Source organism: Jaculus jaculus, chromosome 5 (genome assembly GCF_020740685.1).
Source record: "Jaculus jaculus isolate mJacJac1 chromosome 5, mJacJac1.mat.Y.cur, whole genome shotgun sequence".
Classification (NCBI taxonomy): Eukaryota; Metazoa; Chordata; class Mammalia; order Rodentia; family Dipodidae; genus Jaculus; species Jaculus jaculus.
Window position 1 is genome coordinate 83,372,804 of NC_059106.1, and position 24,508 is coordinate 83,397,311.

General features: G+C 42.1%; 1 protein-coding gene across 1 annotated transcript in view; it reads right to left on the minus strand.

Annotated features, from left to right (window-relative positions):
* Window positions 1-24,508, minus strand: part of Tesk2 (testis associated actin remodelling kinase 2) — a 98,304-nt gene that overhangs the window by 43,314 nt on the left and 30,482 nt on the right. Inside the window, exons 2-3 of the mRNA XM_045149431.1 lie at window positions 17,549-17,848; window positions 748-869 (exon numbers count right to left, since the gene is read on the minus strand). Coding sequence (XP_045005366.1) covers window positions 748-869; window positions 17,549-17,770 — 344 coding nt within the window. The 5' untranslated portion in view covers window positions 17,771-17,848. The remainder of the gene's footprint in view (window positions 1-747; window positions 870-17,548; window positions 17,849-24,508) is intronic.

A 24,508-nucleotide genomic window follows, 5' to 3' on the forward strand; every position in this document is an offset into this window, starting at 1 on the left:
TTCGAGGCTCTATTCCCCAGGACCCACGTTAGCCAGATGTGCAAGGGGGCGCACGTGTCTGGAGTTCGTTTGCAGTGGCTGGAAGCCCTGGCGCGCCCATTCTCTCTCTTTCTATCTGCCTCTTTGTCTCTCTGTCACTTTCAAATAAATGAAAATAAACAAAAATAAAAAAAAAAAAAATAAAAAAACCTAAATGGCCTTGCTTGGTTTCATTTGGAAATATATTTACTGAAATATTAAGATAATTCAAGTGAGAAATATTCAGATATTAGTTACAAAGTTGTAATTACATATCCTTACCATATATAAAAATAATTCTCAACAAGAAACTACCTCCCCTCAAGTGACTACTCATGATTAGGGTGGACAGCTTTAGGACATAATTGTACATTTATTTTTGTTCACTGATTTCATTATAATACCTCACAAATAATTAGGAAAATTAACCACATAAGGACCAGTCTTTCATCTTTGACAAATTAATCACAGGAGACAACTATTCTAATAAGCTACTATTAATGTTCTAATGAGAATAAAGCAACATGAGATAAGAAGCTGCCTTATTAAATACTGGTAATTAGCAGGAAGTTAAACCTCAATGAGGTGAAAAATACCTGGCACATGGCTAAGACAGATTCTGCAACATAAATCCAGAATCTCTCTTTTTAGCTGTCATGGTTATTCTAGCAAGCCACTAATAATGATTCCCATTTCTCAGTGATCTCTAATGGTAGGAGAACCCATTACCTAAGGATGTTGGGATGGGAGAGTCTATTCATGAGCTGCACTTCTTTCAGCATGTTTGCCCGGTTACTGCTCAACGTGTTCATCTTAAGAGCCATCACCTGACCAGAAGCTCGGTGCCGGACCTAGAAAATTGAATACAGGGTCAAGGGCAGCAGCTTATATGAGATCAAAGTCTCCTCACGTAGAACATACCACAGTGCGTCAGTCCCAGTTTAAATAAAATAAACATTGCAGGGCTGGAGGGATGGCTTAGCAGTTAAGGCATTTGTCTGCAAAGCCAAAGGACCCTGGTTGGATTTCCCAGGACCCACGTTAACCAGATGCATAAAGGGGCACATATGTCTGGAGTTTGTTTACAGTGGCTGGAGGACCTGGCATGCCCATTCTCTCTCTGTGTCTCCCTCTTTCTCTGTCAACTAACTAACTAAATAAAAATAAAATATTTTAAAAGCAAGCTAAAGCTAGGTGTATTGGTTGGTGCATTTCTTTAGTCCCAGCACTTAAGGAGGCTGTGCACTCGAGGCCAGCCTTGGCCTACACAGTGAGTTCCAGAGTCAGCCTGGGCTACAGTGAGACCTTGCCTCAAAAAAACCAAATAGCAGGGCATGGTGGCACACGCCTTTAATCCCAGCACTTGGGAGGCAGAGGTAGGAGGATTCCTGTGAGTTCAAGGCCACCCTAAGACTACATAGTAAACTTCAGGTCAGCCTGGGCTAGAGAAAGACCTTATCTCAAAAAAACAAACAAACAAACAAAAAAAAAAACCCACAAATAAATATCCAGTAATATTAGTCCCACTTTCATTAGTAAACATGGCTTTATTTCATTCAAGACTAAACTATTCCGCTTTGAGCTAGCCAGAGGAAAACAATGTTAATAGTATTTAAGAAATTATATCTTTGGGTTTTTTTTTCTCAACTTTTCGATGAGTCAGAATTGGCATGCCAGGGCCTCCAGCTACTGTAAGCAAACTCCAGACACATGCACCACCTTGTGTGCATGTGTGACCTTGCATACTTACATCACCTTGTGTGTCTGACTTACATGGGACCTGGAGAATCAAACATGGGTCCTTAACGCTTCACAGGCAAGCGGTTTAACTGCTAAGCCATCTCTCCAGCCCAGTTTTTCTAAGGATGAGGTTGAGACAGAGTCTCATATATCCCAGGCTGGTCTTGAACTTGCTGTGCTGCTGAGGATGACTTTGAACTCCTTCTTGTCCCTCTGCTTCAGCCTCTCCAAGTTGTTTGTTACAGGATCTCATTATGTAGCTTATCTCATTATGTAGCCTAAGCTGACCTCAAATTGGAGGTCCTTCTCCCTCTGCATCTAGAGTACTGAAATTATAAGTGTGTACCCCTAGACATGGCCTTTCTTTTTCTAATATCCTAAATGAGTGAAATTTTCTTCTGTTTTTTTTTTTTTTTTTGTTGTTGTTTGTTTGTTTGTTTGAGATAGGGTCTTGCTATGTATTTCTGGCTGGTCTGAAACATACTATGAAGTCCCCTAAGCAGGCCTTAAATCCATATAAATCCTCATGACTCAGCTTTCTAAAATCTAAGATTGCAGGTGTGAGCCACCACACCTGGCTAATGAGGGAAATATTTTGGCTAGTTCCTTATGACCAACATTGGTGAGTCAGGATACTTGGAGTAAAAAGTACCTTCTGTGGAATTTAAGTATGTAAAAATGATATACACATAAGCCTTATGGAACAGCCTTATGGAACAATGAACTGTCTTTATAAGGTACTAAATACAAATGCTTGTAGCTTCTACTAAGCACCATAAAAGTATGTCTCTAAGAAACAGAAAGGAGTTGAAGTATAGATCAGTAGTAAAATATTTGCCTGTCATGCACAAAAGCTTAGGTTCCATCCCAAGTACAGGGTAGAGGGGGAGGAAAATAACATACATTAAACATAGAGGTCAATGAATCTTTAACAGCTTATACTGTAGTGACCCAAACCAAAGCACTTTATTTTTTTTTATTATTTTTATTTTTCAAGGTAGGCTCTCACTCTAGCCCTGGCAGACCCAGAATTCACTATGTAGTTTCAGGCTGACTTCAGACTTACAGTTATCCTCCTACCTCTGCCTCTCAAGTACTGGGATGAACGGCATATGCCACCACGCCTGGCTCATTTATTTCATTTTTTAAAATTTTTTTTGGTTTTTCGAGTTAGGGGTCTCACTCTAACCCAGGCTGACCTGGATTTCACTATGGAGTCTCAGGGTGGCCTTGACCTCACGGTGATCTTCCTACCTCTGCCTCCCGAGTGCTGGGATTAAAGGCGTGTGCTACCATGCCCAGCTATTTATTTCATTTTTTGAAGGCAGAGTCTCATGTAGCACAGGCCAACTTCACTATGTAGCAGAGGATAACTTTTGATCCTCCTGGCTATGTATCACAAGTGCTGGGACTACAGGCACTGGCCATCATGTCTAGTTTATGTGGTGCTGGGAATCAAATCCAGAACTTCCTACATGCTAGGCAAACACTCTACCAACTGAGCTACATCCTCAGCCCATAAACCACTTTATTTAAACACACTCAAGTTGAATACAATTCATGGGTCTACATAATCTATTTCTAGCATTATTCACCTTCTATAGATTTCAATCTATTTGACTCATGTAGATATTTTCTCATTTCAAAGTAAGCTTTACAAACTTTACTTAAAAAGTAAGGGCTGGAGAGATGGCTTAGCTGTTAAGCGCTTGCCTATGAAGCCTAAGGACCCCGGTTCAAGGCTCGGTTCCCCAGGTCCCACGTTAGCCAGATGCACAAGGGGGCGCACGCGTCTGGAGTTTGTTTGCAGTGGCTGGAAGCCCTGGCGCGCCCATCCTCTCTCTCTCCCTCTATCTGTCTTTCTCCCTGTGTCTGTCACTCTCAAATAAATAAATAAAAAATGAACAAAAAATAAAAAAAATTTAAAAAAAAGTAATAGTGGGGGCTGGAGAAATGGCTTAGTGGTTAAGCGCTTGCCTAAGGACCCCAGTTCGAGGCTCGATTCCCCAGGACCCATGTTAGCCAGATGCACAAGGGGGCGCACGCGTCTGGAGTTTGTTTGCAGTGGCTGGAGGCCCTGGCATGCCCATTTTCTCTCTCTCTCTCTCTTTCTCTCTCTCTGTCTCTGCCTCTTTCTCTCTCTGCTGTCACTCTCAAATAAATAAAACTAACAACAACAAAAAAAAAAAAAACTTTTTTTAAAAAGTAATACTGGGGCTGGAGAGATGGCTTAGCAGTTAAGCGCTTGCCTGTGAAGCCTAAGGACCCCGGTTCGAGGCTCGGTTCCCCAGGTCCCACGTTAGCCAGATGCACAAGGGGGCACACGCGTCTGGAGTTCGTTTGCAGAGGCTGGAAGCCCTGGCACGCCCATTCTCTCTCTCTCCCTCTATCTGTCTTTCTCTCTGTGTCTGTCGCTCTCAAATAAATAAATAAATAAATAATTAAAAAAAAAAAAGTAATACTGGGCTGGAGGCCCTGGCACACCCACTCATTCCTCCCCTCCCTCCCTCCCTCCCTCTTTCTCTGTCCAATAAATAAATAAATAAAACTATTTTTTAAAGTAATACCATAAACCAGGGGTGGTGCACACCTTTAATCCCAGCACTTGGTAGGCAGAGGTAGAAGGGCTGCCAGGAGTTTAAAGCCACCCTGAAACTACACAGTGAATTCCAGGTCAGCCAGGGTTAGTGCAAGACCTTACTTCAAAAAAACAAAGTAATACCATATTTGTAGCCAAAGATTTCTGAGTTTCCTGCTGAGGAGTTACGAATAAGGAAGCACAAAAATCATAAGGTTGGGCTGGAGAGATGGCTTAGCGGTTAAGCGCTTGCCTGTGAAGCCTAAGAACCCCGGTTCGAGGCTCGGTTCCCCAGGTCCCACGTTAGCCAGATGCACAAGGGGGTGCACGCGTCTGGAGTTCGTTTGCAGTGGCTGGAAGCCCTGGCATGCCCATTCTCTCTCTCTCCCTCTATCTGTCTTTCTCTCTATGTCTGCCGCTCTCAAATAAATAAATAAAAAATGAACAAAAAAAATTTTAAAAAAAAAGCTGATTTCTTTAAAAAAAAAAAATCATAAGGTTAAGCTGGGCATGGTGGTGCACACCTTTAATCCCAGCATTTGGGAAGGCAGAGGTAAAAGGATTACCATGAGTTTGAGGCCACCTCAAGACTACATAGTGAATTCCAGGTCAGCCTGGGCTAGATCAAGACCCTACCTCAAAAAAAAAAAAAAAAAAAGGAAAATGTTAATAAAAATTTTTAATTTAAAAAAAATCATAAAGTCCCAAAGACCTCCAAATTATCTGCTTGAAAAAAATTAATTTCAAAGTCAAGCATGGTAGCACATGCCTTTAATCCCAGCACTTGGAAGGCAGGGGTAGGAGGGTTACTGTGAGTTCAAGGACAGCCTGAGACTGCATAGTAAATTCCATGTAAGCCTGGGCTAGAGCAAGACCCTACCTCAAAAATAAATAAATAAATAAATAATAAAAATTCATTTCAGGGGCTGCAGAAATGGCTTAGCAGTTAAGGCACTTGCCTGCAAAGTCAAAGGACCTTGGTTCGATTCCCCAGGACCCACATACATCAGATGCACAAGGTGGCACATGCATCTGGAATTTGTTTGAAGTGCTGGAGGCCCTGGCACACCCATTCTCTCTCTTTGTATGTGTGTCTCTGTCTCTGTCTCTCTCTCTCTAATAAATAAATATTTTTTAAAAATTCATTTCAGAACTTGAAAAAACAGACTTACTATGCAAAAGTATTGTAATTCCTACCTGGCAAAAGTATTGTCATTCTAGCCTGCCCCTCCCCCCACTAAGGAGGCTAATGTAGGAGGATCACTGTGAGTTTAAAGCCATCCTGGGGCTATAGAGTGAGTTCTAGGTCATCCTGGTTCTAGAGTGAGACCCTACCTCAAAAAAAAATAGGGCTGGAGGGATGGCTTAGCGATTAAGGCATTTGCCTGCAAAGCCAAAGGACCCAGGTTCGATTCCCCAGGACCCACGTTAGCCAGATGCAGAACAGGGTACACGTGTCGAGTTCGTTTGCAGTGGCTGTAGGCCCTGGTGCACCCATTTTCTCACTCTCTCTCCCTCTGTCAAATAAATAAATAAAAATAAAATATTTTTTAAAATTTTAAAGGGTTGTCATTCTGGCATTTCATAGTGCCAATGAGAAGAGGAAAGTTAGCAATAAAACACTTAGAGTCACAGAATCCAAGTCAGGAGAGCTGAGGCAGAACCCTGGCAGCCTCTTCCCCTTCTAGATCACTGCAAGAGATATGGAACACATTCTCTGCTCAAAGCATCAGTGTCATGATTGATGAAAGAGAAGTGGCTTTTCTTTCAGATCTTGCATGGATAAGTGCAATTTTTTGTGTGTGTGTGTGTGTGTGTGTGTTTGTGTATTCAAGATAGGGTCTCACTGTAGCACAGGATGACCTGGCACTCACATTGTTCCTCCTACCTCTGCTTCCCAAGAGTGCTGGGATTAAAGGCTAAAAAAAAAATTTATGTACAAAGAACTCATAGTATTTTTCCAATTTCACTTCCAGAGAGCATCCGTGTTTTAGTAGCATTCTCCAATTGAAAGTCATCATTTTTTCCTCATCCATCATCTTAGGACTATCATTCTGAGATTTGCTTAATTTTTCTGTTTTTGTGGTGGTTGTTGTTTGCTTTTACATATTTTATTTATTTGTAAGCAGAGGAGTAGGGAATGGGTGTGTCAGGGTCTCCCACCACTGCACATAAACTCCAAATGCTTTACGTGGATTCTAGGGTTTTCAACCTGGGTCACCAGGATTGTAACCACCCTTGAACTGCTGCTGAGCCATCTCTCCAGCCCATTTGTTTTGTTTTAATATTTTATTTTTACTTATTTATTTAAGAGAGAGAAAGAGAATGGGCATGCCAGGGACTCTAGCCACTGTAAATAAACTCTAGATGCATGCACTACCATGTGCATCTGGCTTACATGGATACTGGGAACTTGAACCTGAGTCTTTTGGCTTTACAGGCAAGCACCTTAATCGCTAGGCCATCTCTCTAGTCCTGTTTGTTTGTTTTTGAGATAGGGTCTTGTTACACAGCCCTGGATGGCCTGGCACCCATTTTGCAGCCCAGATGGCCTTGATATTATGACAATCCTTCTGCCTTTCCTCAGTGCTAGCATTACAAATGTGTACCATTGGGCTGGAGAGATGGCGTAGCGGTTAAGCGCTTGCCTGTGAAGCCTAAGGACCCCGGTTCGAGGCTCGGTTTCCCAGGTCCCACGTTAGCCAGATGCACAAGGGGGCACACGCGTCTGGAGTTCGTTTGCAGAGGCTGGAAGCCCTGGCGCACCCATTCTCTCTCTCTCCCTCTACCTGTCTTTCTCTCTGTGTCTGTCGCTCTCAAATAAATAAATAAAATTAAAAAAAAAAAAAAACAAATGTGTACCATTGCTGGGCATAGTGGCGCTCACCTTTAATCCCAGCACTCAGGAGGCAGAGGTAGGAGGATTGCCAGTTCAAGGTCACTCTGAGACTACATAGTTAATCCTAGGTCAGCCTGGACTAGAGCAAGACCCTACGTAAAAAAAAAAAAAAAAAAAAAAAAAAAAGTGTGCCATCATGCCCACATTTCTTGTTGTGTTTTTCTATGTGTGTGGGTATATGTGCACATGTGTGAGCATACATGTGGAGACAAAGGTTGATGTCAGGTATCTTCCTCAATCACTCTCAATCTTAGTTGAAAAAGGGTCTCTCACTGAACATGGAGCCACTGATTCTGCCAGTATAGCTAGCCAACATACCCTGAGTAGCCTCTTGTCTAATTCTCCCATGAGCCAAAAGGTTGGACACCACTCATCAGACTTGACCCAAATCCAGTTTCCCAAATACCTAGAATCTTCCATGCTCTTACTGTTCTATGCTTCTGCACACGTCCTAACACCTACTTGGTATGCTCCTTTCCCTGCATGTTCTGCCAGACAAGCGCTCTCATCTTAAGCTCAAGAAAGAAGGGTGATCTCTGGGAAGCCTCCTCCAACCTCTATAACAAGATCTGTACTGGTGATCAGAGCTGCAGTCCCTAGCACACTATGCATATATTCACATACTTCACAACCACATACTGAGAGATTTCAAGTCCTTGCTAAATGCTGTTCTAGCACATACTGCATTTTAAATATATTTCCTACTTTACCCTAGCAAGGTACTTTTTCAGAGTAAGATTTTTTGTGTTTTTTTGTTTTTTTTTTTGAGGTAGGGTCTCACTCTAGCCCAGGCTGACCTGGAACTCACTATGTAGTCTCAGCCTGGCCTAGAACTCACAGAGATCCTCCTACCTCTGCCTCCTGAGTGCTGGTATTAAAGGCATGTGCCACCACACCCAGCTCAGGGTAAGATTTTATCTTATTTATTTCCCTAGCATGTTACTTCAATATAGTATACCTAATGAGCATTGACTAAATATAGATACTGAGTAAACAAAAGAATAGCAGAGCAAATATGACAATGTGTACTACACACTGAAACAGAAGCACAGTGCTATGAGACCACACGGGAAAGTAACCGACTTTTTAACTGTTCTCACTTCAAAACACTTTACTCTAGAAGCTGGGGTGTGGTTCAGTGGTAGAGCACTTGCTTAACATTAGCAGGGCCCTGGGGCTCCGGTACCACAAAAACAAATTTTATGTATGTATTTTTTTTCAATGCATTGACAGCATCGGAATTTACATAGAACTTGGTGTGCTCAGAGTTTTGTTCTTCTAGCTAAATATTTAGTAAGATGGAAACAAAATACACACAATAAACTTAGCTGCCAGATAAACTACCCCTTCATATCACCTACACTTCCTTGTTAGTTTACATTTGGCTTTATTTTGAAGCATGCTCTCATTCTAGTCCAAGCTGGCTTCAAACTCAGAGGGCCAGCCTATCTCAGCCTCCCAAGTGCCACCATCCTTGGCTGCTGCATTCCACATCAAAAATGAAGCTAATGTTCAATGCAGTGAAGATCACAAAAAGCTAGAACTACACACCATGACATGAAAACCTTTAAATATCTGTGGCTACAAATACAGAGGTCTTATTTCAAACACCTCAATTTACATACCCTAGTACACTGTTTTCCACAGGAGAGTTCTCTCTCAGAAACCTACATACCCAAAAAGGAGTTGCAAAACACAATAAATACACTAGGAGAAACCATAGGAAATTTAGCAACAAGCAGCTTTGAGAAGTAATAATTTGCAATAGGGCTAGGGGAGATGGCTCAGCTGTTAAATGTGCTTACTTGCAAAGCCTGCCAGCCTAGGCTAAATTCCCCAGTACCTATATAAAGCCAGATATACAAAGTAGCACATGCATCTCAAGTTCATTTTAAGTGGCAAGAGGCCCTGGCACACCTGTGCTTTGTGTGTGTTCATAAATAAATTTTAAAAAATAAGAACTTGACCCAGGCATGGCAGCACACGCCTTTAATCCCAGCACTCCGGAGGCAGAGGTAGGAGGATTGCCATGAGTTTGAGGCCACCCTGAGGCTACAGAGTTATTTCCAGATCAGCCTGAGCTAGAGTGAGACCCTACCTTGAAAAAACCAAAAGAAAAAAAAAAAGAAGAACTTGCAACAAAGTTTTTTGTTTGTTTGTTTTTGTTTTGTTTTTTGGTTTTCCAAGTTAGGGTCTCATTCTATCATTCTAGCTCAGGCTGACCTGGATGGAATTTACTATGTAGCCTCAGGGTAGCCTCAAACTCTTGGCAATCTTCCTACCTCTGCTTCCCAAGTGCTGAGATTAAAGGCATGCACCTGGCTTTGACTCTTTTATTTTTGTTTTGTTTTTGTTTTTTCAAGGCAGGGTCTCACTCTAGCACAGGCTGACCTGAAATTCACTATGTAGTCTCAGGGTGACCTCGAACTCACGGTGATCCTCCTACCTCTGCTGGGATTAAAGGTGTGTGCCACCACACCTGGCCTTGGCCCTTTTATTTTTAATCAAAGAGAGAGAGCAGGGATTGGTGCACCAGGGCCTCCAGCCACTGCAATCGAACTCCAGATGCATGAGCAACTTATCCGCATGTGCAACACTGTGCACTTGTGTCACTGTGCATCTGGTTTACATGGGACCTAGAGCGTTGAACATGAGTCCTTCAAAGTAACTTAGCCACTAAGTCATCTCTCCAGCCCAACAAAGATTATTTCTTTTTCTTTAAATATTTTATTTTTATTTATTTATCTGACAGAGAAAGATTTAATTATTTGACAGAAAAAGAGGGAGAGAGAGAGAGAATGGGCATGCTAAGGCCTACAGCCACTGCAAACAAACTCCAGCCACATGTGCCCCCTTGTGCATCTGGCTAACATGGGTCCTGGGGAATCGAACTTGAGTCCTTTGACTTTGCAGGCAAACTGCTAAGCCATCCTTCCCACCCAATTATTTCTTTTTTTTTTTTTTTTTGGTATTTTCTTTCTTTTTTTTTTTTTTTTTTTTTTAGTATTTTATTTATTTATTGCAAGCATAGAGAGAGAAAGAGGAGGAGGAGGGAGAGAGAAAGAGAATGGGCACACCAGGACCTCCAACCACTGCAAACAAACTCCAGACACATGTACTACCTTATGTATCTGGCTTATGTATATACTGAGGAATTAAACCTGGGTCCTTAGGCTATCCAGGCAAGTACCTTAACCACTTAGTCATCTTTCCAGCCCAAGTTGACCTGGAACTCACACTGTAGTTCCAGGCTGGCCTTAAATTCACAGCAATCCTCCTACCTCTGCCTCCCAAGTGCTGGGATTAAAGGTGTGCACTGCAAATCAACTTCAGACACATGTGCCGCCATGTGCATCTGGCTCACATGGGTTCTGGGGAGCAGGAAAACATCTTAGCCATTAAGCCATCTCTCCAGCCCTATTTGCTTTGTTTTTGTTTGAAGCAGGGTCTTACTCAGCCCAGGCGGACTTAAAACTCATTTTGCAGGCCAGGCTGACCTTCCTGTCTCATCTGAGATTAAAAGCCATGAGCCACCAAGCCCAGCAGGGCCTCAGACTTTTATTTAGACAGGAGATAGAGGCAGGATCTGAAGGAAGAAAGATAAAGAATCTAGACTACTGGTTAAGGAGGGAGAGAGAGGGAGTTTTAAGGACTACCGGAGGAAGGGAGGGGCCTTACATGATGTGACTGAAGTGGGAAGGGGTGAGGGTGGCATTCTCTCTTCTCAGCTCAGATGTAGTCAACAATCCTTAACAGGCCTAGTCTGAGCATGGCTGATGAGAAAAGAGGGGAATGGGGGGGGGGGGCAGGTAAATTCTTTTTGTTCTTTCCTCTTTATTATCTTACTGGGGCTAGAGAGAGAGAGGAGTATCATCGTGAGTTCAAGGCCACCCTGAGACCACACAGTGAATTCCAGGTCAGCCTGGGTTAGAGTGAAACCCTACCTTGAAAGACCAAAAAACACTTAGTAAGGCAACCCTGGCCCAGAAAGCCAAGTGCTGCATGTTCTCTCTCATGTAAATCCTAGCTACAAATGTTTGGACTTGTATGTGAGTTGGAATATAACTCAGTAGCAGAGACCAGTAAGCTAGAAAGGGGATATAAGGGAAGGGGGAGAGGTAGGGAACTAAGGGAGATGCTATTGTATATATGGAAATAGAAAACAAGCTTAATGGGGGGGGAGGAATGACCTAAGTGAGGTCAGGGGAAGAGACTGAATAAAGGAAAGATGGGGGAGGGTTAATAAAACTCTAAGAGGGGTCTGGAGGGATAGCTTAGTGGTTAAGGTGTTTGCCTGCCAAGCCAAAGGACCCAGGTTCGACTCCCCAGGACCCAAGTTAGCCAGATGCACAAGGGGCGCACACATCTGGAGTTCGTTTGCACTGTCTGGAAGCCCATTCATGCTCTCTCTCTCTCTCCCCCTCTTTCTCTATTAATAAAAATATTTTTTGGGCTGGAGAGATGGCTTAGCGGTTAAGCGCTTGCCTGTGAAGCCTAAGGACCCCGGTTCGAGGCTCGGTTCCCCAGGTCCCACGTTAGCCAGATGCACAAGGGGGCGCACGCGTCTGGAGTTCGTTTGCAGAGGCTGGAAGCCCTGGCGCGCCCATTCTCTCTCTCTCCCTCTATCTGTCTTTCTCTCTGTGTCTGTCGCTCTCAAATAAATAAATAAATAAATTAAAAAAAAAAATATTTTTTAATGCCAGGCATGGTAGCCCTTAATCCCAGCACTCGGGAAGCATAGGTAGGAGGATCGCCGTGAGTTTGAGGCTACCCTGAGACTACAGAATGAATTCCAGGTCAGCCTGAGCTAGAGCGAGACCAAATAAAATCTTATGAATAAGTCATATGGAAAACTATTTTTTTTTTGAGGTAGGGTTCCATTCTAGCTTCAATTCACTATGTAGCTCAGGGAGGGCTCAAACTCATGGTGATCCTCCTACCTCTGCCTTCCAAGTGGTGGGATTAAAGGCATGTACCACCACGCCTGGCCAAAACCAAATTTTTTTGACAATGGAATACCCAGAAACCACAGATAGTATACCTTTCAGTGAGTTGTTGACCAGGGAGGTCCCTGATGCCCCCAAAACATTACAGGTTATTGCTGAGGCTTTTAGTTTCCCACCAGGAATAGATGGTAAAACCCTACTGCTGAAGACTCCATATAGTTGGGCTGCAAGGTCACTGAGAAATCCTGCGGGAGCTGAGCTGAAAACCTCCTCCATGTAGACCAGCTGACAGAAAGCTGGAAAAAGTTACACTGCATGCAGCTCGGTGGGGGAGAGAGAGAATCACCAGTAGAGATACTCAACAGTGGACACTGCAAGCCATAAATTTGGCCAGCCAGGCCAAATGAGCCAACAGGTGCAATAGTGGCATGTCTGATATAGGGGAAACCAACTGCTCTCTCATTGGACTGGAGGTTCACTCCATGGGAGGGAATACATGCTTGATACTAAAAACCTATGACAGGGGCAGTCATGAGTTCTAGAAGTGTAAAGTCTGCCGGTGTCTGGCTAAATGTATATACTATGCTCACCAAACTGCCCAGGAAGCACTTCTTTTAATGTTCATATCCATATATTAATGCAACTCTCACTTTTGGTTAGAGAAGCTTCTCTTTTCAGATGGTAATGAGCTTGGGATGACTCAGAAGGCACCATAGTGCTGAGAAGAAGTGACAAAGGAGTGCTCAGCACTGAAATATCTCTATCATACTTTCCAAGGCACTCCTCCAGACAGAAAATGGCCTGGATATCCATGATCTCACCATATCATACACTACCTACACAAGACCATCATAATAGGAAAAGATGATATTAAAATAAAAGAGAGAGGCCAGGCATGGCGGCACACACTTTTAATCCCAGCACTTGGGAGGCAGAAGTAGGAGGATGGCAGTGAGTTCAAGGTCAGCCAGAGACTACATAGTAAATTCTAGGTCAGCCTGAGCTAGAGTGAGACCCTGCCTTAAAAAACCAAAAATAATAATAATAAAATAAATAAATGATAGACTGATTGAGAGGGGAGAATGTATGATGGAGAGTGGAGTTGCAAAGGGGACAGTGGGAGGAGGGAAGGAATTACCATGGGTTATTGTCTATAATTATAGAAGTTGTCAATAAATTAACTTTTTTAATTAAAAATAAAACATAGCCAGGCATGGTGGCGCAAGCCTTTAATCCCAGCACTCGGGAGGCAGAGGTAGGAGAATCTCCATGAGTTTGAGGCTGCTCTGAGACTCCATAGTAAATTCCAGGTAAGCCTGGGCTAGAGTGAGACCCTAGCTCAAAAAAAAAAAAAAACCAAAAAAGTAAAAATAAATAAATAAAACATGAAAGCACTTCATCTCGACAGAATACTAGTACATACATTGTTGATTACAGCACTTAGGAAAACACATAAAGAAGCAAAATACAAGCTTGCAATTAATCACAAATTAAGAAAAATCCTTCCATATTTGAATATTCAGTTTGCAACAATGATCACATTTAAAAGAAAGATTTGTTATCCCAGAATTTGGGAGGCAGAGGTAGGAGGATTGCCATGAGTTCGAGGCCACCCTGAGATCACATAGGGAACTCCAGGTCAGCCTGGGCTACAGCAAAACACTATCTTGGAAAACCCAAAATAAATAATATTTTAAAAATAAAAAAAACACAAAGATTTAGTCTCTTGCAAATTACTTAAGTTACAGTAAACAATATATATTATTGATGCAAGATGTGGTGGAACACACCTTACTTCCAGCTACATGGGAGGCTGAAACAAGAGGATCACTTTAGGGCAAGAATTCCAGGCCAGCCTGGGCAATGAGGTTTGGGTACAAAGGGGACAATGCAGCAGTACTTTTTTGGCGGGGGGGGGGCATAAGGGGCTGGTATATGTGTATGATATATACATATGTGTGCATGTTCATATGTGTGAATATAAACATGTGGGCCATGACATGCAAAGAGGTCAAAGGACTACGTGAGGTGTCAGTTCTCACTTTCTACCTTATTTGAGGCAGGGTCTCTCACTACTTCCAAGGCCAAGATAGGTAGCCCACGAGCTTCTCCTGTCTCTGCCTCCCTTCTTATCTAAGACCTGCTGGGATCACAGGCTCAGCACTAGAGTGTCTAGCACTACATGGGTGCTGGGGATCTGAACTCAAGTACTCATGCTCTCTCCACTGATTTATTTCACCAGCCCAGAATGTTTGTAGCCAAGTCTGGCCTTAAATTCAATATGTAACCAAAAAATGACCTTCAATTTCTAATCCTCCTTCCTCCCAAATCCTGAGATTACAGAAATGTGCCAAAACGTCCAATCTGCATGTGCTGGTAATCAAATCCAAGGTCTTGTATAGACACTCTGCTTACTAACTGAGCTACATCCCTATTCTAACACTAGCGCTTCTAAAAATCCAGCATCTAAATTATCAAACCTACTAAATAGGAATATAAAACCTCCAGCTTCACTTCCCCAAGCACATAAGTAAACATCCTATAACAAAAATAATATTTGCTTGCTCATATGTTCCCCTTATTTTCCTTTAACCATAACTGTTGATACTGCTATGGATTTAGGCCTTGCATGAAAAACAGCATTTGTACTAAATAATACATGTATAACTAGGGGCATGAATAGATCAATTTTTCAGTATCAAACAGATGGCAAATACTGTTCTCTTTTAGTTGACAGGTTTAATGTCTTTTAAAAGTTGGCATTTCCAAGCCATAATGGTAGCTAATCCATTACTCAGGAGGCTAAGGAAGGAGGATCTCCGTGAACTTGAGCACAGCCCAGATTACAGAATGAGTTCCAAGTCAACCTGGCCTAGAGTGAGATCCTGACCTGCCCACCTAAAAAGAAAATAACAACTTCTGTACACACACACACACACACACACACACACACAAAACAGAGAGAGGGAAAGAGATCTTTGTTAATACCCATGAACAATAAACTATGCATGCATGTGCTTTTCTAGCTCCTCATATTGTAACTGTCCTGGTAGGAATGGAGATATTCTAAAGACACACTTGTGCCCATCCCTTTGGCTATCAGACTATTGAGATAGTGGACCTCAAGAAACTGTAATTTCTGGAGCTGAAGAGCTGCTTAGTGGTTAAGGTGCTTGCTCACCAAGCATAACGACCCACAAAAGCCAGGTACACAAGGTGGCATACACACTTGGAATTCGTTAGCAATGGCTAGAGACCCTGACACACCCATAATAAATAAATAAATAAATGAGCCAGGTGTGGTGGCGCATGCCTTTAATCCAAGCACTCAAGAAGCTATGAATTCAAAGGCCAACCTGAGACCACACAGTGAATTCCAGGTCAGCCTGGGATAGAGTGAGACCTTATTTAAAAAAAAAAAAAATGAAATAGCCAGGCTTGATGGTGCACGCCTTTAATTCCAGCACTCAGGAGGCAGAAATAGGAGAATCACCTTGAGTTCAAGGCCACTTTGAGACTATACAATGAATTCCAGGTCAGCCTAAGTAAAAGTAAGACACTACCTCAAAAAACCAAAACCATTAAGCCAGGCGTGGTGGGGCACTCCTTTAATCCCAGCACTCGGGAGGCAGAGGTAGGAGGATCACCATGAGTTCAAGGCCACCCTGAGACTCCATAATGAGTTCCAAATCAGTATGGGCCAGAGTGAGACCCTACCTTGAAAAACAAAAAAGAAAAAAAAACAAAAAAACAAAATAAATAAGTAAATAAAATTAGAGCACGCCTTTAACCCCAGCACTCAAAACAAAACAAAACAAAAAAAATGGCTGGAGAGATGACTTATTGGCTTGCCTGGGAAGCCTAAGAACTCATGTTCGAATGTCCAGGTCACTACCACCCACCTCCCAGGTGGGGGATTAAAGGTGTATGCCACCACACCTGGATAGGAATCTTTTTTTTTTTTTTTAATTGGGGAGAGAGAGAGAAGCAGAGAGAGAATAAGTGCACAAGGGCCTCCAACCACTGCAAACAAACTCCAGATACATGTGCCACCTTGTTCATCTGGCTTATGTGAGTCCTAGGGAATTTAACCTGGGTCCTTAGGCTTTCTAGGCAAGCACTTTAACTTGCTAAGTCATCTGTCCAGCCCTCTTATTCTTTTTTAATGCAGTGATACTTTCTCTGTGGCCCACATATTGCCAACATCCACTCAAGTAGCTATATCTTCAAGACTCAAGCACAATTACACATAAGAAACCAGGGGGAAAAAAAACTAAGGGACATGCTAAAAATAACTCACTGAGGTTTTCATGATTCAGCACTGACTTTTGTTTCCTGTGAGATGGGTTAAATTGCTTTGACAATCAAAATATGAGCTAATATTACCTTTACTGTTATAGCAGAATAATATATCGATTTATTTCTCTTTATATTTCATGTGTGACTCAGTTGTGTTTTCATTTATAAATGTTTAGACTCTCTCTTTATAATCATGTTATGAAAGAGAAAACAGAAAACACAAGTGTGCAATGTTTCTTTTATGTATATATAAATAATGAACAAGTGCCTCATAAATGATTGTTTAAAAAAAAAATAAGCTGGGTGTGGTGCTGCATACCTGCAATCCCAGCATTTGGGAGATGGGAGACCTCAGAATAAAGAGTTGAAGGTCAGCAGGACATGGTGGTACAGGCCTTTAATTCCAGCAAAGGTAGGATTGCTATGAGTTTGAGTCCAGCCTGAGATATTCTAAAGACACACTTGTGCCCATCCCTTTGGCTATCAGACTACTGAGACAGTGGACCTCAAGAAATTGTAATTTCTGGAGCTGAATTTCAAGTCATATTTGAAAAACCAAAAAAAATTATTTATTTTAAAAACAGAAAAGAGAAAGAGGCAGAAAGAGAGTAAGTATAGGCATACCATGCCCCCCTGCCACTGTAAACGACTCCAGATGCATGCAACTTTGTGCATCCGGCTTTACATGTATGTTTACTGGGGAATCAGACTAGGGCCATCAAGCTTTGCAAGCAAACACTTTAACCACTAAGCCATCTCTCCAGCCCACCTATGTCCTTCTTAACCACAACTATTAGGCTGAGATAGGAAGATAGCTGTGAGTTCTAGGCCACCCTTTAACTACATAGTGAATTCCAGGTCAGCCTGGGCTACAGGGAGATCCTACCTCGTGCCAGGGCGGGACACAACTATTAACCCTGCAGTGAATCTAACCATCAGTGTGGTCGTTTGAATAGATGGCCCCCAATATATTCAGTACTTTATACTGCATCTGTAGCCACCTGGCTAACCCTGCAGTGAATCTAACCATCAGCAACACAATATGAAGTTAATTAAAGCATCACTCACCTTGAATACTTCAGAGAAGAAACCAGACCCTATTTTTTCACAGGTGAAGTCATCCAAACGTGTCAGCCTGGAAAAGGCACTTATAAGAGCTCGATATGAAGATGGCCACACTCTTCCAGTCTGGGTTATGTTCCCATCCCCTCCACCACCTCCTTCAAATTCTTCCAGACGCTCTACACGAGGGGGAAATCCTGCAATTGAATTCCGTTTGCTCCGATCCATCTTAACAAATCAATTCTTCCTTTAAGAAGGAACTCCACACATAATAAATTTTGTTGAATTTTCTCTTCCAATTGTTCACTAAAGAGACAAAAAATACATGTCATCAAAACCATTAATGAACAAATACATGTAAATTAATGAACAATCAAAGTAAAAATATTTCCTTTCATGTTTTACCTCTGATTTCCAGATCTAAATGATATTTTTATGTCTTCACATTCAAAAAATAGTGATATACACAAAATCCAAAAGGTAGTCCATCTTTAATATAACGAGACCATAAGGAAGATCATTAATTATATTTGAAATAACAAAATAACAATGATAGTATCCATAATTCATTCACCACCTACTTTTTCCCCCCAACTTTTATTTATTGATTTATTTACTTGAGAGGGAGAGAAAGGTGAAGAGAGAGAGAATGGGCACGCCAGGGCCTTAGCCTCTGCAAACAAACTCCAAACACCCAAACACATCTGTCGCCTTGTACATCTGGCTTCTATGGGTCTTGGGGAAATCAAGGCAAGCAAGCACCTTAAATGCTAAGCCATCTCTCCAGCACCACCACCAACTTTTTAGGAAACATAATTTGAAAACATAAGCTCAGTAGCAGATAATGTTCTTAGTCTTATGATTCTCAAATCATCCATGATAAGGATGGCTCAGCAGTTAGGGTGCTTCCCTGTAAACCCCTAGCTTAACTCCCCAGTACCCACATAAAGCCAAAAGCACAAAGTGGTTCATACATCTGGAGTTCATTTGCAGCAGCTGGAAGACCCAATGTGTTCCCCCTTTTTTCCTGAGAAATACAGTCTCACTGTAGCCCAGGCTGATCTGAATTCACTTTGTACTCTCAGGATGGTCTTAAACTCACAACAATCCTCCTACCTCTACCTCTGAGAGTACTGAGATTAAAGGTATGAGCTACCTACACCTGATTTTTACTTTTCTTTTCTTTCTCTCTCTCTTTTTCTTTTTCTTTTTTCTTTTCTTTTTCTTTTTTTTTTTTTTTTTTTTTTGAGAAAGGGTTTCACTCTAGCCCAGGCTGATCTGGAACTCATTCTGTAGTCCCAGGCTGGCCTTGCACTCACAGCAATCCTCCTACCTCTCCCTCCCAAGTGTTGGAATTAGAAGTGGGTAACACCACCCACAGCCCTAAATTGTTTATTGCTTCAGGCAGTTTTAAGAGAAACTTCATGGGGCTAAAGAGATGGCTCAGCAGTTACAGGTGCTAGCTTAGCCGGGCGTGGTGGCACATGCCTTTAACCCCAGCACTTGGGAGGCAGAGGTAGGAGGATTGCTATGAGTTCAAGACTACCCTGCCTGAGACTACATAGTGAATTCTAGGTCAGCCTGGGCTAGAGTGAAACCCTACGGGGGGGGGGGGGGGGGGGGCGGGGACAGGGAGTTTCTTGGAAAACCTGTCAAGACGGGTTTAATTCCCCAGTACCTACATAAACCCAGATACACAAGTGGTATAGGTCTATGGAGTTTCATTTGCAAAGGCAAGAGACCGTGGTGCATTCATTCCCTCTCCCTCCCTCTCTCTATGCTTGCAAATGAAGAAAAATATCCAAAAATTGGCAGGGGCTGGAGAGGGTTAGCAGTTAAGGCACTTGCCAACAAAGCCTAAGGACCCATGTTCGACTCTCCCACATAAGCCAGATGCACAATGTGACACACGTGCAAGGTCACACATAAGCACAAGCATCTGGAGTTCAATTACAGTGACTGGAACCCCTGACATGCCCATTCCTCCTCTCTCACCCATACTTTCTCTCATTAAAAAAATAAATAAATGAATAAAGCAAGCCAGTCCTTTGGACTTGTCTCAAAAAAAAAATTATATATATATATATATATATATATATATATATATATATATATATATATATATATACACACACACACACACACACACATACATACGCTTAAAAGTAGGGCATGGTAGTGCAAGCCTTTAATCCCAGCACTTGGGAGGCAGAGATAGGATTGCCATGAGTTTGAGGCCACCCTGAGACTGCATAGTGAATTCCAGGTCAGCCCTGGCCAGCCATGCTAAATGTGCCAACAGGTACAATAGTGGCATGTCTGCTATGGGGGAAACTAACTGCACTGACCAGACTAGAGGACCTCTCCATGGGAAGAAATATATGCCTGGTGCTGAAAATATAGTCAAATGTCTATGGCTGGCGAGATCATAAACCCTAGGAGAGAAATCACTACTGTTGTCTGGCTAAATTCATACATTATGCCCATTAAACTGCCCCCTAGGCACTTATGCATATATATATATAATTTTTTTTGTTTATTTTCATTTATTTATTTGAGAGTGACAGAGAGAGAAAGAGGCAGTTAGAGAGAGAGAGAGAATGGGCATGCTAGGGCCTCCAGCCACTGCAAAGGAACTCCAGACGCGTGTGCCCCCTTGTGCATCTGGCTAACGTGGGTCCTGGGGAATCAAGCCTTGAACTGGGGTCCTTGGGCTTCACAGGCAAGCGCTTAAACACTAAGCCATCTCTCCAGCCCAGCTTATATATATTTTTTTAATTTATTTACAAGCAGAGGGGTGGGAGAGAGAGATAGAGAGTGGGCACACCAGGGCCTCTAGCCACTGAAAATGAACTTCGGATGCATGCACCACTTTGTGCATCTGGCTTTATGTGAGTACTGGGGAATCTAACCTGGGTCCTTAGGTTTTGCAGGAAAGCACCTTAACCACTAAGCCATCTCTCTATCCATGATGCTCATATATTAATGCTGCTCTCACTTTTATTCCCCTGTTATCAGATGTCAGTGACCATGGGGTAACTCAAAAGTCACAATAGTGCTGAAAAGTAAAAGTGGAATGTTCAGGGCTGGAGAGATGGTTTAGCGATTAAGCACTTGCCTGTGAAGCCTAAGGATCCCGGTTCAAGGCTCAATTCCCCAGGACCCACATAAGCCAGATGCACAAGGTGGCACATGCATATGGAGTAAGTTTGCAGTGGATGGAGGCCCTGGCACACCCATTCTCTATCTATCTGCCTCTTTGTCTGTCACTCACAAATAAATAAATAAAAATAAACAAAAAACATTTTTTAAAAAGTGGAGCATTCAGCACTAAGTGAAACATCTCTCTCACATCCTCCAAGGCTTAGGGACCCTGGATAGTTTAGGAATATTATTTAAGATGTTTTATTTTTCAAGGTATACTGTCACCCTAACTCAGGCTGAACTACAACTCACTCTGAACTACAACTCACTCTGTAGTACCAGGCTGGTCTAGAATTCAAAGTGATCCTCCTAACCTCTGTCTCCAGAGTCCTGAGTTTAAAGATATGCTAAGATACCTTGCTTAAAAATAGCTTGTTTTGCCGGGTGTGGTGGCGCACGCCTTTAATCCTAGCACTCGGGAGGTAGAGGTAGGAGGATCGCCGTGAGTTCAAGGCCACCCTGAGACTACAGAGTTAATTCCAGGTCAGCCTGGACCAGAGTGAGACCCTACCTCAAAAAACCAAAAAAAAAAAAAAAAAAAAAAAGCTTTTTTTTTTTTTTTTAATAAAGAAGACAATACAATAAAAAGACCATTGATTTTTTTTTTTTCTTATTTTGAGAATGTTGCTCAGATAAAAATTAAGTGAAGCCCAGCATGGTGGTGCACACCTTTAATCCCAGCACATGGGAACCAGAGGTAGGAGGACTGCCATGAGTTCGAGGCCAGCCGGAGACTACATAGTGAATTCCTGGTCAACCTGGGCTAGGGCAAGACTCTACACTGAATAACCTACCAAAATAATTTTTTAAATATCCAAAATTAAAAATTAGTTTTGGAATCCACACATGGTGGCACACGCCTTTAATCCCAGCACTCAGGAAGCAGAGGTAAGAGGATCACCATGAGTTCCAGGCCACCCTGAGACGACACAGTGAATTCCAGGTCAGCCTGAGCTAGAGTGAGACCCTACCTCAAAAAAACTAAAATAAAATAAAAATAAAAATAGGGTTGGAGCGAGCAGTTAAGGTGCTTGTCTGCGAAGCCTAAGGACCAAAGTTTGATTCTCTAGATCCCCAGTAGTCCAGATGCACAAGGAAACACATGCATCTGGAGTTCGTTTGCAATGACTAGAGGCCCTGGCGCACCCATTCTCTCTCTGTTTCTCTCTCTTTCTTTCTCTCTGTTTCAAATAAAAATAAATTTAAAAAGATTAAAGACTTAAAATCCAGCTGGAAGTGGAGGACTGCAATGCCAGATCAGGGGACTGATGCAGAAAAATGATAAATTCCATACCAGCCTTGGCTACAAAGTGAGTTCAAGAACACTTTGGACAACTTAGTAACAATCTCTTTTTTTAAAAAAGAAAATAAATAAATAGTAAATGAGATTTAAGACAGGCATGATGATATAAACTTTTAATCCCAGCACTATAGGAGGCAGAGGTAGGAGAATCTCTGTGAGTTCAAGGCCAACCTGGAACTAAGGAGTAAGTTCTGGACTTCTGGGTGAAATGGCAGCATAGGCGTCGCATCAAACCAGCTAAGGGAGGGATTTAAGCAAAATCACAGCAAAATACACTCTTCTTCTGAAAAGTGAACGTGTATAAGGTTTTTGTCAGCCCCAGTGGAGAAACAGGAGAGACCAAGATCTACTAGAAAGGAGGAAAATGGCAGAATCCCACAGAGACGCTTGTAGCGCTGAGCTGCAGGAGCAGAGAACAAACAAGGGGATTCTCCAACCTCATTAGCTTCCTCGCAAAATCAAAAAACCTCTAGGAGAGACAGCAGAGACCAGCTGAAGGGGATTCGGATAGGATCAGATGAGCAATTCCAGTACAACTCCAGGCTTCCTGCAATCTCTCCCATCCCCCAACCGTCAAAACCACAAACCTCCTAAGAACATACTCAGATCCCAGTGGCAGGGCACCCAGCACAGATGATCAGAACACCAGATCCACAGAGCAACACAGAAGGATCCAAGTGAGCACCCAGCACTGATGAGATTGGAAGCCATCCCAAAAGGTAACGAGGCTGAATGACAAAAAAGCAGGTACATATAGGCCTGCATTGGATATGCTAATCGCCCCTTACATGTCAGGACAAGTTATAGGTTCCATATTCAAGATTGGCTTTACCATCCTCAAGTAAACTGTATTTGGGGGTGACTATTTTTGCCTTTGCTGCTTTCAGATTCATAGGGCCTTTGTCTTTTCTTCTGTCATTATTGGGGGCAAGGTCTGATTCAGACCCAGGCTGACCTGGAAGCCATTTCAGAACAGAAATCTCAACTTCCCCCACTGACAGGATTAAGGGTGTAGAGCAACACACACCCTTAGGGATTTTGGCTTATCTGTTTCAAACCCCACACTTACATACTCTGTGCTGCTTTTTATTGAATGTGCACATTGCTCAGTTGAATTTTAGAATTTTTCTAGTAAGTTGCTCCACCCAGGCCACTAGACTACTTGAGCAGCAGGCAAACTCAACACCTAGGACTACTTCTGTGATTGGATTGGAGTACAAGATCTATACTTGGCACCTTTAACTCCTACTCTGAAGGTACCTAGTTGGATTTCCAACTCTAAAAACACCTCAGATAATGAGAAAACCCAAGCATCAAATCAACTCAGTATACATAAATAGCTACATTACAATACATGAAACACAAAGAATCAAGACAATACAATCCCACCAAAAAATAATAAATCCATCAGAAATGACCCCCAATGAGACTGTTTAGATGAAATACCTGACAGAGAGTTCAAAAAATGATTTTATTTATACTCAAAGAAATCAAAGGAATCAAAGAAGAAAACAGACTCCTGAAGGAATTAAAAAAGAACACAGAAAACCAGCTTAATGAAATAAGGACATTACAAGACATGAGTAAGGAAATAGAAATAATGAAGAAAAACCAGGCAGAAATACTAGCACTGAAAAATATAAGTCAAATAAAAAACTCTGTGAAAAATCTCATCAGTAGTATGGATGAAGGAGAGAACAGAATATCTAAACTAGAAGACCCGGTAGCAGAACTAATACAGTCCAACAAAGAGAAAGACAAACTAATAGGAAGGTATGAATGGGAATGTCAAGATATTCAGGACACTATGAAAAGATCAAATATAAAAATTCAGGGTAGCTGGGTGTGGTGGCATGCACCTTTAATCCCAGGACTTGGAAGGCAGAGGTAGGAGGATCGCCATGAGTTCAAGGCCACCCTGAGACTACATAGCAAATTCCAGGTCAGCCTGTGCTAGAGTGAAACCCTACCTCAAAAAAATAATAATAATAATAATTCAGGGTACAATAGAAGAAGAATTTCAATCCAAAGGCATGGTAGGTGTTTTCAACAAAATCATAGAAGAAAAATTTTCCCAAATTGGGAAAGAAATGCCAATGCAGATACAGAAGCTATTAGAACACCAGACAAAACCTGAAAATAACCTCTTCTTGCCATGTAATAATTAAAACTACTAAACATGCAAACTAAATAAAATATATTAAAAGCAGATAGAGAGAAAAAGCAAGTCACCTATAAAGGCAAGCCCATCAGGATAACTGCAGATACTCAACACAAACTTTAAAAGCCAGAAGGGCTTGGAATGATGTATCCCAAGTTATGAAAGATAACAACTATCAACCTAGATTATTTTATTTTGCAAAGCTATGTATCTAAATTGAAGGAGAAATAAGGACATTCCACAACAAAAACAGGCTAAAGGAATTTATGACAACTAAGCCAGATCTACAGAAAATACC